This window comes from Xenopus laevis, chromosome 1S (genome assembly GCF_017654675.1).
Source record: "Xenopus laevis strain J_2021 chromosome 1S, Xenopus_laevis_v10.1, whole genome shotgun sequence".
NCBI classification, from domain to species: domain Eukaryota; kingdom Metazoa; phylum Chordata; class Amphibia; order Anura; family Pipidae; genus Xenopus; species Xenopus laevis.
In genome coordinates this window covers 178,994,426-179,015,160 of record NC_054372.1, presented here as the reverse complement: position 1 = coordinate 179,015,160, position 20,735 = coordinate 178,994,426, and the positions used below count along the sequence as shown (strand labels likewise).

At 39.9% G+C, this 20,735-nt stretch overlaps 1 protein-coding gene across 1 annotated transcript in view; it reads left to right on the top strand.

Annotated features, from left to right (window-relative positions):
* The first annotated feature begins 8,357 nt into the window (after positions 1-8,357).
* Positions 8,358-20,735, top strand: part of rab3c.S (RAB3C, member RAS oncogene family S homeolog) — a 54,892-nt gene continuing 42,514 nt past the window's right edge. The window contains exons 1-2 of the mRNA XM_018240988.2: positions 8,358-8,566; positions 15,688-15,915. Coding sequence (XP_018096477.1) covers positions 8,543-8,566; positions 15,688-15,915 — 252 coding nt within the window. The 5' untranslated portion in view covers positions 8,358-8,542. The remainder of the gene's footprint in view (positions 8,567-15,687; positions 15,916-20,735) is intronic.

Genomic DNA, 20,735 nt, shown 5'->3' with positions numbered 1-20,735 from the left:
TCCTGTATTCCATGTTTCTTTACTGAAGAAATTTATTAAGAATGTGTTTCCTAATCGTGTGAGACAACCACCGAAACCTTCAATTGTCCAAGGGGTTCAAGAATTTGTGGTTCAAAAGATTTTGGACTCTAGGATCTATAGAGGCCAACTTCAGTATCTGATCCAATGGAAAGGATATCCACCTGAGGATAACTCCTGGGAACCAATTAACAATGTCCATGCTCCTCGGTTGATCAAGACTTTTCACCTTAGGTTTCCAAGTAAACCTAGTCTTCAGGTCGTCCAGAGGCCGCCCGTCGAGGGGGGGCAATGTAAGGATATGTCTGCCCCTTTTCAAAATGGTGCCTCCAGCTCCGTGACCAGCACCGCGTCATACGCAGGCGTCCGCTTTCGTCGCGGTTGCGTCCGTCGCGGGCGCCTCGCGGGCGCTCAGTTTCGACGCGGTCGCGTGCGTCGCGGTCGCTCTGCGGGCGTCACGCCGGCGTCCTGACGCTGACGCTTTTCGCGCCTTTTTGACGCCGACGCTATAGGTTAAAAGGTCACCTTGAACTTTGTTGCATTGCGAAGTGATCATCGCTCCTGTGTTGATTCCTAAGCTATTTTCTTCAAACCTGATTCCTGTGATTCGACTCGGCCTGTTTTGACTTCTGCTGTTTGCTGCCTGCACTGACCTTGGACTCGTCTTGACTATTCTTCTGATCATCCCTGCCTGCTTTTGACGTTTTGGATTTCTCGGCACTCCTGCCCACTCCGCTACTGAGGTACAGTCCTGTTCCCATTTTCAGTTACTGTTACTTTCGGAGGGAGGCGTAGGTGAGGTCAGTTTTCATCAAAACCTCTTCCATTCGGTGAGTTCTGATAGTAGCCTGAGATGAACACACAGGTATTATATCTGGCCTTCTGACCAATTTAACAGGCAGATGACTAAGTCATTAGCGTCTGGGGAGGTTTAATGGTATCATTTGAAAGTATATCCTTCTCTTTCATCATATAACGCTATAAATCATGCACATGGGTTCTTAAAACCTTGAATTCAGTTCCTGCCTCGCTTTGACCATAAAGACATAATGACTCCCCCCCCACACACACATTAAGGGCACATTAACAATTATGCAGTTGCCACTCCATCCAGACATGGTTTAATAAATGCTGTTCCTTTTTGTTTGCTTACTTTGAATTTTGCTTTATGGTTTATAGACTGTGTGCCTGATGATTCACTAGTTAATAAGCTGGTTTCTAGGAGCCCTCATTTCTGTTACTGTGGGAACGACCTAGTCCTGAGTTATCATGTCTCAAGACATTGTATTCATACCGTTAGCAGCAGGTCCGGTCTACATGAAATCACAGAACAGATCCCACATCTGTCTGGATGAACAAGTCACTCTTTGCCCCCAAACTGCCCCTTGATGATAAACATGGCTTATATCTCAGGCCCCAAATATTTAGAACTTCGAGCTTAATTACCACAGCAGGAACCAACAATAACAACCTGCACACAGTATTTAAAATTATCTTTAATGGTAGAGACACACGCTCAGATTTGGGGAGATTAGTTGCCCGGTGACAAATCTCCTCTTCTTCGGAGGTGATTAATCTCCCCGAACTGCCTTACCGTCGGTTAGAATGTAAATCACCGGCGGGATGGCAACCGGAGTGCTTTATTTTCAAAAGTCGCCCGAAGTTTACTTGTGAGGCAACTTCGGGCGACTTCGGAAAATGAAGGTCTCCAAGTGCCATCCCGCCGGCGATTATGGCAACTGATCTGATTAAAGAACATGTCATTGGAGTCAGGGAGGAATATTTTTTCCCCTCTGAGGCAAATTGGAGAAGCTTCAGATGGGTTTTTTTTGCCTTCCTCTGGATCAACTGGCAGATAGGTAGGTTAAAAAAAAAATACAAAGGTTGAACTTGATGGACTTGTTTCTTTTTTCAATCTAATGTACTATGTTACTATGTTATCTTGAAGATTCAGGAGATATCTTAAAAGAGACAGAGGCCCATAGCTAATCTAGCATAAACTGTTAATACAGCCACATACACAAATTCATATGCTGATGTCAAAGTGGGGGGGGGGGGTAAACCCAAAGATAACATTCCACGATGCATTAATTAAACATTTTCAATGGTTTTACAGTTTTTGTAAAGGAAATTGCAAAGAAAACCAGTATTTGTTGCTTACATTTTGCACTCCCTGTTCTTAATCTCAATATAATGTAGGAGAAATCAGTTCTCCTCCAGTTGAATGCTCCTTTCCAGTGCTTGATTAGGTCCCTCTCAGTATGAGTAACAATAAACCAAACAGGATTCTGCATTCAACAACCCATTCAGTCTGTATATATGTGTGTTCTATTAGGAAAGAATGGCACATTTAACTCTAACAGCAGCATAAGCAATGCAAACAAACAGAGCTGTAGTGAGGAGATCAGTATACTGTCAGACGAGCAAAAGATTTATAATGCCACAGTGACTTATTAAGATCCATGATCAGACCTCACAATCTCTTCTCCTTGATTAATGCCACCATTGACGACTCGAGGTTTGGTTTAAGTAAATCATTGATGGCCCATAAATCTAATGAGCTGTGGATTCCCAATATCACTGCTGCTGCTGACATCTGACTGTTGCTCTCTTCTACACAGCACAAGCAGAGGCCTTCTCAAATTAGCAGAAGTTAAATAAATAAATCAGCATTATGGACATATGATCCAGGCCAGGTCAATTTTAATTTCAGAATAGGGTTTTTTTTTACCTTTTCATGCAAACTGAAGGGTGTATTTTGTTATTCTCTGCATCAGCCACAAGGTATATAAGGGTCATATGAGTGAAGGTTTGACCTTGATGGATGTGTATCTTCATCACTGATCACTATTGCATTGGAACAAGTGAGGATCAATTCAAACAAATCAGCAAAGAGAAAACACAATCACACAACACCAGTGACAGGCACACATTATCAAAGACATTTGCACAGGCATAAACATTAACACAGTCACCAGGTCTGGACTTGGAGTCAAAATAGGCCCTGGCATTCCAAGTACACAGAGGCCCAAATTGTCCTCCACCAGCCCAATAAATAGTGACTCTCTATGGCATCTTACAGCAGCCCCTCTGGCATTTGCCAGAACACACAGATGCCAGCTTGGGCCTGCTCGACATAGAGATACACATGTACCTGTACACAGACCTCCAAGCTGATCTTAAAGGAGAAGGAAACCCAGTCGGCGCAAAAAGCCTCCCCCCCTCCCCTGTGTTGCTTCCCCTCCGTCCTCCCCCCTGGCCTACCTGTCCCGCTGGGCAAATGCCCCTAACTTCTTACTTACCCTTCTGCGCAGGTCCAGTCTATGGAGTTCATATGACACCATCTTCTTCCAAGCGATCTTCTTCCTGCTTTGACCGCAGTAGATCCGCACCGGCAAAATGCTCCTACTGCACATGCGCCAAAACGCTGGTCCAAGCAGGAAGAAGATCGCGTGGAAGAAGATGGCTTCATATGAACTCCATAGACTGGACCTGTGCAGAAGGGTAAGAAGTTAGGGGCATTTGCCCAGCGGGACAGGTAGGCCAGGGGGGAGGAGGGAGGGGAAGCAACACAGGGGAGGGGGGGGGTTTGCGCTGACTGGGTTTCCTTCTCCTTTAAAGGGGTGGTTCACCTTCAAGTTAACTTTTAGTATGTTATAGAATGTCCAATTCTAAGCAACTTTTCAATTGACCTTCATTATTTATTTTGTATAGTTTTTGAATTATTTGTCTTCTTCCTCTGACTCTCTTCAGCTTTTAAATGGGAGTCACCGACCCCATCTAAAAACTAAAATTCCGAACAGGATTCGGTTCGGAATTTGGCCAGGATTCGGCCTTTTCTCAGCAGGATTCGGATTCAGCCGAATCCTTCTTCCTGGCCGAACCGAATCCGAATCCGAATTTGCATATACAAATTAGGGGCGGGGAGGGAAACCACGTGACTTTTTGTCACAAAACAAGGAAGTAAAAAATGTTTTCCCCTTCCCACCCTAATTTGCATATGCAAATTAGGATTTGGATTTGGTTCAGTTTTCGGCAGAATCTTTCGTGAAGGATTCCTACTAAAAACAAATGCTCTGTAAGGCTACAAATGTATTAAGTTATTGCTATCTTTTTCTTAAGCACCTTTCTATTCAGACCCGCCTCTATTAATATTCCATATTCTCAAATTGATTGCAAACTGGAGAGCGGCAGAATTAAAAGCTAAATAACTCAAAAACCACAAACAATACAAAATTAAAACCAATTGTCTCATAATATCACCCTCTACATCATACCAAAAGTTTATTGAGAAGAGAACAACCTCTTTTATGAGACGTGGAGCCCTGATCGCACCCCCTGCCCCCCAGTATTTAATTCACTGTTTCTAACTGCACCCAGACACTATCACAAAGCAGGATCCATGCTACCTTACAGTTTTATACAAGAACAAACATTTTCAGGATCCTCTACCTAAAAGTGAAAAAAGGAGCGCACCATACGTCTTACAACATCTCACTGTGTTTATTGCAGGAATGTCATGTTCTACATGTTTCAGTCCAATAGCCTTCCATAGGTTCACACACTGGAGTTGCAGCCTGCTGCACCAAAAAAAAAAAAAAAAAAACCCTACTTCATTGCAAGGACAAATCTGCTTACCATGAAAAACTGGTTGAATAAAGAAACAGATTTAATGTTTAAAGTCCCTTTGTTTTGCAGTATTTTCCCCAGAATTCCAGTATAATGTTGGGAGTTTTTACGATTCTGGTTGCAAATGAGGTAAATTGTATGCCATGTTGAATTATTTGTGTGCAAACTTGCAGCACCCAGCATTCATATCATAATGGTATGAGTATGCAAATCTCTAGGAGAAATATAATAGCTGAAAGAACAGAACCTTTCTTCCAGGCCTCCCATGGGTCCAACTAGCACCCTTTACTTTTCACTTGTATACAAGATATGAGAGCAAGCTGAACTGAAGCAATGATGCTACACATCAGTTATATAAGAAGCATGTATAGGCGTAACGTACCTTTCTGAAAAGCGTTCAGGCCTGTACAAATTTGCTTTAATTTCAGCAATTTCCACATGCACTTATTCATAATTACGCCTTACAATGAGCTTATATAATGAGTTTCCTGTTAAGTAGAAAGTGTAGGGATTTAGCATTAAACAGAGCAAAATCTAATACTAAATACTTGTAGTCACATTCTACTTCTTGACTCATATGAGCATAAAATAAATCAGCATTCCACTGAAAACCCACTTTATAAACAAACCCCTCCCTTACCCCAGCTGCAGCCAGATAAGGAGCAGTGTGCTTAGCACAAGCCTTATTCATTTCATTTGAATTTTTATGCATGTACAAATCAACAATGCAGCCAATAGCAGCAAAAACAGTTTGTCAAATATATGAATATTGTACCTCTGTGTATGAGCCCTTAGCATTTTCCACTGATTTAAAGCAAGCCGCATAAGTCTGATCAATGCTACTTTTACAGAAGGCCCTGTTACATGACCCATCCATACTCCACAATGCGCTGCAGTTGAGTTGCATGAGTTTTATATATAAATAAATAATAATGTATTTGTTCATACTTTACATAAACACACATGGCAATGGCATAATTTATGATATTCACCATGGGACAGGGTGATCATTCATTGATGGTGCTTACAGTGTAACTGGACACCTTCTCAAATAAAGCTGCTCCTGCTGTGCTCAGTAAGAATCTTGCTTGACTTTTTTTGCTCCTATTGCTGTTCTCTTGACTAACTATTATTTTCCTGGTGCCTCCAGTTGCTCTTTCTATGCATTTGACTAATCCTTCCCATGTCTATGGCTGATGCTCCCTTTTACTCCTCCATTTGCTATTTTCCCTGGGCCTCCATCTAACCCCTTTATAGACTCCCAATTGCTATGTCTCCAGATGCTATGACCCCCATGTTTGCCATTGCTCTCTCCCCTGAGCCTCTAGCCCAGCTGAACCCTTTGCTGCCAGCAGTTTTCTACCCTTTCCATCCACATGCTGTACTCTCCTCCCAGTTATTTCAGTCATGTTTTGGCCAAAAAACTGATCCAACTTTGTGCCTCCATATGTTTCTAGTAGTGCTCACAACTGTCCATGCCATGAATCATGCCTCTAGCTGAACCTCCTCAGCCTCTGTGCCTTTTTTTGTCCTCTGTTTTACCCTGTGTCTCTGGTTGAGTCTCCATGTACCACCCCATCCCCATCTTGTTACCTATCCTTCCTTTGTCAACCTATTGCTATACTCCCAGTTCACTCATGCCATGTGCCTCTAGCAGTTCTTTCTCTTCCTCTTTCTATGTATCCAACTGATCCTTCCTGTGTCTCTAGAAGATGCACCTTCCAGTTCCTTAAATTGCCTTCTCTTCTGTGCCTCCATCTGTCCCTTTCATTGACTTCCTTCTGCTCTCAACATTATCTATATCACTATGCTTACAGTGGTTCTCTCCCTGAAACTCCGGACCAGCTGAGCCCACCCCACCTGTGCCTCCAAAGGATGTTAGTTAGGTGTTCACTAGGTATGAGTGCACTGTTTTTCCCAGTATGGCTTAAAAGAGGCTTGTTTACAAATGTGTACTAGAATTTCATGTGGTTTGTTTCCTGGAAAAAAGCACTGGAATATAAAAACACAGACAACATTATTATCCACGCTTTGCATTCCACATGAACCAATGGGATTGGAGCCTTATCTAGAGAATTTCTGACCTTAGCAACTGGGAGAAATAATATCTAGAAAGGTTAGAAGGATTCCACAATCTTTTACGCGGGGGTGTAACTACAGAGGAAGCAGACCCTGGGACTGCAGTGGGGCCCAGGAGGTATAGGGGCCCCATGAAGCCCTAACTCATGTACAATTTCAATAAATATTGCTAAAACAGGTCAACCTCTAAACATTTTGGGGGCCTGAAAAATTATTTGCTGTGGGGCCCAGTAATATCTAGTTGTTCCACTGCTTTTACGAGAATCAAAACAGAAGTTCAACTGTCTCCACCATGTTTTGTGCATCCAGCTGAACCTCCTTTGTCTCTGTTTCTTTCATCTCTGTCCTGTTAGTCTACCGAGTGAGTCTCCCATCTTGTCTCAAATATCTTTCCTACCGGTGCCTCAATGTGATCTGGTATGTGACCTCTAACTGCACTCTTTGTGCCTCCAGCTCTTCCCACCTCCCCCCCAACTGCACCACTTGTTAGGGGCCCTCTTGTTCCTGTGCTTCCAGCTGTTGAATGAACTGACACCCAGACTGCCCAAGCAGTGCATTTACATGGCATATGGGATACTGCTTCATACAACCCTGCAGGAGTGCGGTTTTCCTACACAATTCATTGGACCTGCACCCAGGCAAGCCGGACTGATTACACGTGAGTGCCTACTTTTTGTGCAGTAGTATATATATATCTACATTTTAAAAAAGAACTGGCAACTACAAGGTATTATTAGAAACAAAAAGAGTGTATTAAGTAAAGCATTTATATTGGCTATACATGCTTTAAGTAATACACTTTCTTTGCTTCTAATAATACCCTGTAGTTGCTGGTTCTTTTTTTGAAAACGTATATGTAATATTTAGCAATGCAAATGGTTGAAGCTTGGAAGCGGTGTGCCACCCCATTGTACAATTATATATATATATGTCTGGTCCGGACTGAGAATTAAAATAGGCCCTGGCATTTCAGGTACACAGAGGCTCAATCAGCAAACTAAATACTGACTTTCTATGGCATCTTATAGCAGCCCCTCTGGCATTTGCCAGAACCCACAGATTGCCAGTCTGGGCCTGATTTATATATATTTATTGTATACTATATGTACACTAGCATTTATACTCAATACTTATAGTATAAATATGTTAGCGCAATATAAATACTATGGATATATAGCTATATATATATATATATATATATATATATATATACACTAAGCATTGAGTAAATATATATATATATATATATATATATATTCAATGCTTACTCTACTAAATAGTAACATATACTGAATGCACACTACTACATTTATAGGCTAAACGCATATAGTGAGTGCACACTAGATAAATAGACTAGGCGCATATTGTTCGAGCCTCTTGTTGGGGGCAGATAATAACGAGCTCCGCACAATCCATAGCAAATCAATAGCGTTCAGAGACGCCTTCCACTTTCCCATTGCGCTATTACAGATCAGCTGAAAGCGTGTGTACGGTTGCATGACGGGAAGTGTAGTCTGTAGGTGGCAGCAAGTCTGGGAGGAGGCGGGAGGGCAGAGCTAGCGGGACTACAGGTACCAGGGGGAGGCGCGGCGCTCCTCTAGTGCTGAGCGGAGGGGACAGCTCCAGTGCTGATCTTAGAGCCGGTCAGGAAGCAGAAGGCGACAGTGCGCGGAACCTGAACTGACATTTTTATTTCTATTTTTCCTTTTATTCAGAAGGGGAATCCTGCCAGGGGAATTGTCTTCTAGTTTCCAGCTGTGCAACCCACTCCCCCCCCCCTCACATAAATAAGACAAAGGAAGAGCCAGAAAAGACCATGAGACACGAAGCTCCCATGCAGGTTAGTACTAGGGCACCGTCGCTTCAGCACATCTCCCCGGCAGCATGTGGGGAGAGGCAGAATTGTAGCTGTGGGTGAGTTACAGTTACAGCACTGGATGCTGGGAGTTGTAGTTCACCTACAAATGGGGGGGGGGGGAGGTCTGTGCCTCAGTGGCATTCTCTTATCAGTTACTGTTTCCTTTTGATATCGTTTAGTAATAATGTTTAGTAATAAATTCATGTTTGCCCATGGCTTGCATATTACCCATTACAGAATGACACTCATTTAACTCTTCTCTGGCCAAAGGCAATGGCAGTGGGTTATGAAACAATGGCTCCCTTTCCATCATCTATCTTCATCCCCCCCCTAGCCATTATATATCATCTATCACTCTGTTGCCTATGTATATTTATCTCTCTCTCTATCCATTATATATCCATTTATCTGTATGTCTGTCTGTGTATTATCTATCTATCTATCTATCTATCTATCTATCTATCTATCTATCTATCTATCATCTATCGTTATATGTCTATCTATTGTCTATCTATCTATCTATCTATCTATCTATCTATCTATCTATCTATCTATCTATCTATCTATCTATCTATCTATCTATCTATTATCTATCTATCTATCTATCTATCTATCTATCTATCTATCTATCTATCTATCTCTGTAGCCATAATCATCTATCACTCTATTGCCTATGTATCTTTATCTCTCTCTCTATCCATTATATATCCATTTATCTGTCTGTCTGTCTGTGTATCATCTATTTATCTATCTATCTATCTATCTATCTATCTATCTATCTATCTATCTATCTATCTATCTATCTATCTATCTAATCATCTATCTATCTATCTATCTATCTATCTATCTATCTGTCTGTCTGTCTGTCTGTCTGTCTGTCTGTCTGTCTGTCTGTCTATCTATCTATCTATCTATCTATCTATCTATCTATCTATCTATCATCTATCTATTGTTATCTGTCTATCTATTGTCTATCTATCTATCTATCTATCTATCTATCTATCTATCTATCTATCTATCTATCTATCTATCTATCTATCTATCTATCTATCTATCATCTATCTATCGTTATATGTCTATCTATTGTCTATCTATCTATCTATCTATCTATCTATCTATCTATCTATCTATCTATCTATCATCTATCTATCGTTATCTGTCTATCTATTATCTATCTATCTATCTATCTGTCTATTATCTATCTATCTATCTATCTATCTATCTATCTATCTCTGTAGCCATAATCATCTATCACTCTATTGCCTATGTATCTTTATCTCTCTCTCTATCCTTTAGATATCCATTTATCTGTCTGTCTGTCTGTGTATCATCTATCTATCTATCTATCTATCTATCTATCTATCTATCTATCTATCTATCTATCTATCTATCATCTATCTATCGTTATCTGTCTATCTATTATCTATCTATCTATCTATCTATCTGTCTATTATCTATCTATCTATCTATCTATCTATCTATCTATCTCTGTAGCCATAATCATCTATCACTCTATTGCCTATGTATCTTTATCTCTCTCTCTATCCATTATATATCCATTTATCTGTCTGTCTGTCTGTGTATCATCTATCTATCTATCTATCTATCTATCTATCTATCTAATCATCTATCATCTATCTATCTATCTATCTATCTATCTATCTATCTATCTATCTATCTATCTATCATCTATCTATTGTTATCTGTCTATCTATTGTCTATCTATCTATCTATCTATCTATCTATCTATCTATCTATCTATCTATCTATCTATCTATCTATCTATCTATCATCTATCTATTGTTATATGTCTATCTATTGTCTATCTATCTATCTATCTATCTATCTATCTATCTATCTATCTATCTATCTATCTATCTATCTATCTATCTATCTATCTATCATCTATCTATCGTTATCTGTCTATCTATTATCTATCTATCTATCTATCTATCTATCTATCTATCTATCTATCTATCTGTCTATTATCTATCTATCTATCTATCTATCTATCTATCTATCTATCTATCTATCTCTGTAGCCATAATCATCTATCACTCTATTGCCTATGTATCTTTATCTCTCTCTCTATCCATTATATATCCATTTATCTGTCTGTCTGTCTGTGTATCATCTATTTATCTATCTATCTATCTATCTATCTATCTATCTATCTATCTATCTATCTATCTATCTATCTATCATCTATCTATCGTTATCTGTCTATCTATTATCTGTCTATCTATCTATCTATCTATCTATCTATCTATCTATCTATCTATCTATCTATCTATCTATCTATCTATCTATCTATCTATTTCTCCTATCTGGTAATATTTAGAAAGAGAGAGGGAATTAGCCTTGCTACTGATGGCTGGAGTTTTCAACAGGCAACAAAAAAATGATAAATAAAATTTGCCAAAACACAGTCAAAGCCATGTGTTCTCTGGAGCATTTCCCCTCTCTGCTTTGACACATACATAATAGCCCCTGCGCTTAATCATTAAAGGAAAGCTTGCAATTAAAAGGGGTTAGCTCCAAGGGAAACTAGTCATTCCATTCATTTGGTCCATGAGTCAGGTAATTGTCTGTTCTAAAACTGCTTTGCTTCTAAAATCTGCAAATAATATGTTATACCAATCATGGTGTAAGTAGTCATTTTCCTTACTGACTGACCCTGCTCAACAGTGGTTGATGGACAGGTAGGGCTTGTTGAAACATTTGGCCTGCTGGATTGGTAGACAGACACATTCATTTTCATTGTAAGATAGAATAAATACAACTGCACCATGGAACTCCCTTTCTGAGGTTATCTTGGCCATTGGTGCAATATTGCTTGGTATATCTGTACTATGCGATACTGTAATTTGTTCCTTGTAATATTTTCCTATGTCCGATATTGGTTGATGTGTAATTATTCAACCTCAACTGCTATAGTGTTTGTTATTGTCTGTGATTGCAATAAGATGTATTATGTATATAAAAAAATGTGTTATTAAGAATGCATCTTTACTGGCATCACAGCTTTATTGTGGGTCAGTCTGCCAGTAATACATGAGTTGTAATCAGCGTGGCAGGTATTCTCAGTGGCTGATAAGGTGACAATAGATTTGTGATGTCTTAAAACAGAAATACTGTGTATACATGAATAGTAATGCATGTGGGTTTGTAACTGTATATAAAAATCTATAGACACACATACCTAACGTCTAATAGAAAATCATGTAAACAGTAAATAAACCAAATAGGCTGGTTGTGTTCCAATAAGTATTTATTATATCTTAGTTGAGATCAAGTATAAGGGTCTGTTTTAATATTATAGAGAAAAAGGGCATCATTTTTACAAATTTAGTTTATTTTATTATAGTGTTGTCTGTAAGTGATGGTATTTCTGTAATTTGGAACTTTCTGGATAATGGGTTTCCGGATAATGGATCATATATATATATTTATATATATATATATATATATATATATATATATATATATATATATATATATATATATATATTTATTTATTTATTTATTTATTATTTTTATTTATTTTTTTCAATATATTTATATATGTCATTTTCACTTTATGCCTCCTGTGGGTGCTGTCATATTGTGTATAGCAGCTTAAACTGAGAGGCTTCATGTGAGGGTCTTACAATTCTGGCAAGGCCTGCGTATAACCCATTTTCACTGTAAATGAGATAGAGTACATTAGCTACATGTTAATGTATATCTATATAGGCGTGGAAGCTGCCCTACCGACATACAGGACTGTATGTAAACAGAGCTTTTCTTTTTTGCATATTTTCTTGAATGGATTGTGTCCTTTGGCTTGGTTAAGGAAGCTCCCTCTAAAGGTGGCCATACACGGGCCGATAAAAGCTGCAGACAGACTGAGTCAGCAGCTTATTGGCCCGTGTATGGGGCCCCCCGACGGGCTTCCCCGAAAGTCGGCCAGATCTTGATCAGATGGGACTAAAAATTCCGTCGGATCACGGCCGCATCTGTGCGTTGATACGGTCCCGCGATCCGACCGCCCGTAAAGCCACCGTTAGGATCAGATCGTTGGTCCCTAGGGCCCACGTTCGGATCAGCCCGATATTGCCCAACTCAAGGTGGGCATATCGGGGAGAGATCCGCTCGTTTGGTGACATCGCCAAACGAGCGATCAATCAGTGTGTGGCCACCTTTATACAGTACTTATGAAAGCAGTATTCAGAGAAGAGATGTCCTCTGCAGCATCATCGTAATCTTTGCACTTTCCCATCTGTTAAATTAAAAATAATGAAACCTAAAGCCTTCAGCAGGGATCTGTTTCCTACGGACTAAGCATTCAGTTATCTTACCTGTATCTTGCCCTATACATCTTCTCTCCTATGTACTAATAAATACCCCCCCATACTACATAGTAGAAATAGTTTCCTGTAATATGTTCTATGTATGTAGTAAGAATTACAGTTCAGCAAATGCCCTTTCTGTCCTACCTAAAACCCTTCCCTGTCCATTAGAAGGTATTTTATTGTACAGAATAACCTGTTTCTCTCAGCCTCACATCCCCCACTTAATCCCTGTGCCTGGGTGGCAGGTGTTACTTTCTGCTGTTCCTGCCGATACACCCACTCTAGATTGTACCTAAGGTACATTGTGCTCGTGCTGGGTTTGTATCAGTGACAGGGACAACCCAATGAGAACATGGGGCGGATATGAATGGCTTGCATGCTTACTTACTGCCGTTTCATTGTTTTCAGTTTGTCCATAGCATTATATTCCACAGCCGCCTTCAGTAAATATGAGATGTGTTGTAAAAATACACTTGGCGAATTGAGGCGAACTTTGGTCCAGTTAAATGAGGAAAAAAAGTCACACTTAAGTAAATATGCAGCAGGGAAGCTGAGACTCAACATATTGGATGTAGCCTTCTGATTGGCTTTCTGTTCAAAGTATGATTAAAGTGGACATGTCACCCAGACACAAAAATCTGTATAATAAAAGTCCTTATCAAATTAAACATGAAATCCAATTTCTATTTTTTATTAAAGCATTCATAGCTGTTGTAAGTTCATTTAAAAATCTCAGCTGTCAATTAAAAATTGCCTGCCCCTCCTCTATGCCTTAGACATAGAGGTGGGGCAGACAATTACTTTCACTTTCCATTCAGCACTTCCTAGATGTCACTGCTCTCCCATACCTCCCAACTGTCCCTTTTTCAGAGGGACAGTCCCTCTTTTGACAGCTCAACCCGCAGTCCCTCATTTGTACTGGAAAGTCCCTCTTTTCTCTGCACTGAACAGCCAGAAAAAGAAACAAAGTTTCTCACTTAATTGGCTTTTAGCAGAGAGCCCAGAACAGCTAACAGGTGCAAATAAGATACTTTGTAACAATTTTGAGACACAAAAAGACAGTTTAGATAAGGAGAAATATTTTCAAACTTTCATAACCTGCCAAATTTTGTAAAACAAACATGGTAATTAGGGGGTGTGGCCACAGAAAGGGGTGTGGTCAAAAATTGCTGTGCTACATGCGGGAAAAAATTTTTTGTCCCTCTTTTTACTTCCAAAATGTTGGGAGGTATGCTCTCCCCACATTTCCCCAGTTCTCTTCAACATTTAATTGTGTAACCAGGGCATGGGGATGGACATCAGGTCCCCCATTCTGGTGCAAAAACAAGATTCTGAGATGATACAAGGCTTGTCTTAATAACAGTGTCCACAAAATGGCTCCTGCCTGCTTGTTATAATTATGAATTCCCAGACTGAAGGAAACAAGGTTCAAATAATTTACATAGTGTAATTAAAGTTCATTTTGCTTAACTACTGTGATAAAATAGGATTTTGAATATTTTTTGGGTGACGGGTCCCCTTTAATATCAGACCCACCTCCTGTGTAGTGATTGGGGAATTTATTCGCCAGGCATGGATTTGCGGCGAATTTCCACACTTCGCCACCTGCAAATTTTTTCATGAAACTGCTGCAAGAATTCGCAGCGGAAAAATTTGCTGCAACAAAAAAAGTTGAGCACTGAAAAATTGTCATGCGTGTAAAGATTGTCATGCCCATAAAAATTATTTTGATGCCCATTGACTTTAATGCATTTGGACAAAAAAGCTGTGCGTCAAAATTATTTTGAGGCCCATTGACGTCAATTCGTTTTGTGAATTCTTCAACATTTTTTTGGCGTTTAGCAAATTTTTCGGCGAAGCAAAACGGGACAGATTCTCTCATCACTAGTTCCGTGTGATTGACAGTTATTAATCTGAGCATATGGACTGACAGATGGTTAAATGTTTGTAGAAGGTTGTTAAGTGGTCAGGGGTAAATGCTGTTCTTTGATTTTAGTGCCTGGCATTTCATGTATTAAGTGATACTTACAGCTGTGCACAACTATACTCCTGTAGGTAGAACTATAATATTAATTTATAGACTGACTTGGGGCATTCACTCAAACCACCTGAATTATTATAGTAACTAGATTGTGCAGGCACGAGCAGAATTATTCCATAGACTGGGCATTGGTATTTTTTTTTACAAGGGAAGGGCTTACATAACAGGTGGGGGCCAGAGGTAGGAAGAGGCAGCAGGAGAAACATAATTTCAGTTTGTTGGATAAGATTAATACAAAGCAGATGTTGTCAGTCTTCATTGGGGTCTAACATTTGTCTCTTTCAGACATCTCATACCAAAAAGACCTATAGATATACATAAACCAGAGCTGGCCAGACTTTAAAAAAGTTGGGGATCTCCTTTCAAAAGTGAAGATATCAGGGTACCCGGGCATCCCAACATTATGGTGACAGTCACTTGAATATGTTTCTTGGAGTGTCTAGAATGGGTGGAAAAAACAATTGTCTTCATGCTGGGTCCCCTTCTAATCCATGGCAGCATGACAGCATGACATAGGACAATTTGGCTGGGTTCTCCAAGACGTTTTTATAACCCCACCAGCCCCAGGACTTCTGTTTATTAACTATTATATACATATGTTTTGGCTCTAGGTTATTATCCGTCGCAATATTCACTGAGCATAGAATATTGCTACTTAGATTGCACTTGCTAAGCAACCCATGCTCATGTTACAGATCCCATCAGATCTTCCTTTCTGCTTCTTGTAGATGGCGGCTGTACAAGATACCCGATATGGACAAAAAGACACGTCTGATCAGAACTTTGATTACATGTTCAAGCTGCTCATTATTGGCAACAGCAGCGTCGGGAAAACATCCTTCTTGTTTCGTTATGCTGACGATTCCTTCACTTCTGCCTTTGTGAGCACCGTTGGCATTGATTTCAAGGTCAAAACTGTCTTCAAAAATGAGAAAAGAATCAAACTCCAAATCTGGGTAAGATTTCTCCCTTACAAGATATATAGATTTGTATGCTTAAGAATCGTGCTAAGACTAAACATGTAAAATTCTCCAAGGTCCAAAAGTTGTCATTGTTATTCCATTGAGAACACAACACAAAGTCTCTTGTAGAATTAAGGTGCCCATACATGAACAGACATTGCCAAATATGACACCCCTTGCCTGTGTATGAGACCAAAATCATCACCTGATCTGATTCAAATATTGTTGAACTAGGTCAAAACTCTTTATCCTGTGGTCATCTGCTGATCTGATGTCTCAAGGAACCCCCTGATTTAGCACACCACATCAAACAAGTGGATCTTAATGTAAACTTAATTTGGGATAGGGCTCATTTATGTGCAGTTGCAGTTACTCTATTAAAGGCTGCAGTCATTGTGCAAGCTGACACCTTTCTTTTAAGGTACTTGCATCCAAAAAATGCTGTTTGCACTTCGGTGTTTTTCTACCAATGCGCCCTGCCAGTCTGTTGTCCCCACTGCAGCCACCATCAAAGCCTTAGCAATTAGGAATATAGATCATTTTGATGCTAATTATGCAATGCAATTATGTAATCTGAGTGCAATTGCCCCAAGAACAACTCCTCCTCACAGCTCACACTGGAATTATGGGAAAGTTCATTGCATACTGGGCAAAAAAATGTGTCTGAAAATTGCAATTAGCACACTGCACTTGCATGACTAAATGAGCCCTAATTTCTTTATGTACAAGAGAGACGTACCCATTATTTCTCACATTATACTATTTGTTGTTGAAATACAATTTTCACCACATTTCCAACTGTTGGGGCTGGAAAGGGACAAGTTGTCAGTAGCTCATTGATAGTTTAATGTAAAACTGTTTCATGCCAAGGAAGTGTCATGTTATGTGAACATTAGCTGAGTATTGCTGGTTAGCAGTGTAACTGAACCCTAAGCAGTATAGGCCCCCGTGTGCAGATGGGCAGTTCATAGATTTAGCAGTATTCAAGATGCTGGGAACAAGGTTGTGCTTTAGTTCTATAAATGCAGTGCACCAAATTTGGAACAAATAGCTTGACATTAATGTTATTTATAGCATAAAAGGAAGACCTTGGTCACAATGCAGGTTGCACAGCTAGGGCACAGAAGAACAGAATTAAGGTACATAAAGGACAATGAAAACAGCTCCACGTGTTCTTACACTACATCTCTCAGCATCTCACTAACAGCCAAAGACTAGTAGGGGATCTCAAATGCATCTAGAGGGCCAAAGGTTGCTCATCTCTGATAAAGAAAGAAGCATAATAATGGTTGATTCCATCCATTAGGAAAGTGTTTCCAGCAGTGTAATTGTATTAGAGGAAAGGACTTTTTGATGCTTCAGCTTAGAAATGAGAGGCACAGGGAATTTTCTTTCTTAAACCCCAGAGTTGAGGGACCTTGTTACTGTGCCTAATATTACTTTACTTACACAGTATAATGGAGGTCTGGTCATGGTTGATGTACCCTAGTTGTGGTTACTGTAAAAGGACAACTAAAGTGCCAGAAATAAACTGTCTTATTTTGTCAATATAAATGCAAAAATCTACTGTATGTATTGTCAGTTTTACATAGCAACAAATACATTATACTTAGCTTTCCAGTACAAGCTCTCAAGATCTCAGGTCTCAGGACACAGGAATTGCTGCTTTATTCTTCAGCAATATTCACTCTGCTTAGAAGTGATCAGAGTGAGATGACCAGGGCAGCCATCAGGGGGGGACAGGGGGGAGAGTTGTAGGGGGCCCCGAGGATAAGGGTGGCCCGGCCATGCCACACTTACTTGATCAGCTGGAGCCCCCATCTTTCTGAGAGCTGCTGACTTCGGGGAAGACATGGACGTTTAAGGGGCCCTGGCCACCAATTTTCTTATAATATGGGGGGGGGCCCCTGGCCACCAATTTTGGCCACCAATTTTTTTCTCATATGGGGTCCTAGCCACCAATATTTTTTAATGGGGGGGCCTGGCCACAAATGTTTTTTTATGGGGGGCCCTGACCACCAATATCTTTTTATTTTTTATTAACATGTGGGAACCCTAGCCACCAATATTTTTTTTGTTTTTTTACTGTGTGGTGGGGAGGGCGGACCTGTAGGTGGGGCTTGCGGTGGGCGCAGCCCAGGGGGCCCAGGAAATTTTGTCGTTTGGCGCCCTGCGATTTCTGATGGCGGTCCTGGAGGTGACTCTTCTCTGCTCACTAATGTCATATTCTGAGCAAGCTAACAAGACTCCTTTTTTTGCTAACTTAATTTTCTGTATCCAGTTGACTGAAATGAACAGCAAATGCTGTATTTAAGTGATATGCAGGCTGACAAGCCCCCTCCCAAGCTATTATTAAATATATGCCTGCACCCACCCCTCACTGACATGAACAGAAGTGGCGGGGAAAACGTCAGTATATAAATGAACAATGACAGGAGATGGGACGGGCTGACTGCAGGCATGTAGATCCATGGTTAGAGTACGACCCACCTTCCATCTGTTAAAAAAGGCCCAAAGTTACACAGTACAATCAGTTGAAATAATAGTACACTGGGTAAAATCTCACATGTAGTAAAAACATAAAAAAGTTGTTTCCTATTACACAGCAGTTTACATTATTTTTTATGCCCAGAATTCTTTGTCACCCGAATCAGTCCCATTATGTTTTCTGGCAGATCAATACTGGTAGAAAACACAGGCAGAAGTGCTGTTGATGATTTACACCTTTATAAACAACCAGTGTATCTCTTTTGAGTGGATTATTTCTTTTTTTTCTATGATAAATAAAAATAATCTCTCCAGGACACATAAAGATTTGTTTTGCAGAGAGCGAGCCCTGCATGGATTCTTTATATCTGCAACATCGTGCTTATTTCTGCCTGTAAATTAACATTTAATCTTTTTTGTTGGGGAAAACCATTATGTTCATCGCAAATTCGCAACAGCTTTCCATTCTTACGTTCCTCTGTGCTGCGCTATAATTTTCCCATTTGAACAGCGACTAGCAGTTTCTTTTTTCTATTGCAACACTATAATAAACAAGCTGGCAATAACATCCCAGTCTGCAGCGTTTATATAGAAAGCATGTGCCTCTTTCTGCTGCCATTAGTCTCACTCATGCAGTTCTGGCGGCTGTTTGTGGAGTTAATTGCATGTGACACATATCCATCAAAATCAAAAGGAAGGAACGCTTTATTTAAAAAGCTCCAAAATACAGCAGTCATTTTTGCCTTTTTCTGTAATGATAAGATAGTAGGGGTCATTTATGACTCCAATCGTAGTTGCCATGCATCAAAATGTACACTTTGCACTTCTGTATAGTTGCGCCCTGCACCAGTTTGTTCTTCCTGCCTTTGATTCTGAATTGAGCTGTGCCCATTAATGCAGGGGAACCCTGAATCTACCACCACCTCCTGACCAGGCATTAGCTCCAGGGTTCCCTTTGCGGCCAACGTCAATAGGTGCAGTACACTTGAGTTTAGAGAATAGGGTGCCAACGTCACCTGCATGCCGAACACTGGAAATGACGCCAGGTGGATTTCATCGCACTTGCGTCTAGTTTGGCACAAAGTACACAAGCAGTTGCATTCATTTTTAACAAATCTGACGTTGCATCAGGTGCAGTGCAATTGCATTAAGCACAATACTCTCTTGTGACCGCAGTGATGCTGCAATTCTGGGAAAAACACTGGATTGTGGGGAAAAACATGACGAATGTGCTCCAAATTGTACTGCACTACAATTGCACTGACCCCTATGTTTTTTCATGATGTTAGCCTGTGGGAATCCAAGCAGATTGCAAAACTATCCCATCATTTTTTTTATGTGTCCCAGTAGCCTTTAGAGATGGTGCTCTACAATAGGGAAAGCCCCCTTATCTGGAAATCCCCTGGTCCAAAGTATTCCTGATTATAAATCCCATCTCTGTGAATGAAATTAGCAGTAGTAGTAGCAGTAGCAGAGTCAAACTTCAGAAAAGTCACAGGTGGATAGAACAGGAAATTATTGCCATATGGCTCATATAAAAATATGCTGCAGGAAATTATTTATATGCTTTCACAGAACTAACTACCTCTATAAAGTATTACTTCATATCCATGTTTACCTATAGCAATATCAAATTGAAGCATGTACCTTCAGGAAATCAGCAAGCCATGAGGGCTCATTTATGGTGGGGGTTGGGAACAAGACTGTATTTACTGTATATATATATATATATATATATATATATATATATATATATATATATATATATATATATATATAGCAATAGAATTCTTAATGAATCAGATGAAAATTGAGAGTAGGACTGGCCAGATATGGGATGACTTTGACGTAGTTGGCCATCTTAAATATATTGCAATATTTGGACAAACAACCTGTTTTGTTTAAAGGGTAAGGCATTTTTCAGTAGCAGTATGCACAAAATGTCTCTGTCTTAAATATATTGATAATGGGTTGAGTGCAGAAGACTCTTGTATGTGTCTATATGTATTTTGTGGGCAAAGCCTACTTGCAACCCTGCCTAATGGTTTTAAAAATTAGTGGTGAGCACAACTTTCCCTATATATAGGCAGCCGATGACCTCTGCCTAGGGGAGCAGCATTAAGGGGGCAGCCTATATAGTCAATATTTAAATAAATAAATTGACTAGCATTGTCCATTCTATAACATACTAAAAGTTAACTCAAAGGTGAATCACCCCTATTATTTCTGGTCAGTATCTCTTTAAGTATTGAGGGTGAGCCCAGGCTAGGACACATTGCCCTATATCTGAACCTTAGATCTGCATTTGTTTTGTGCACCCAGGGAAT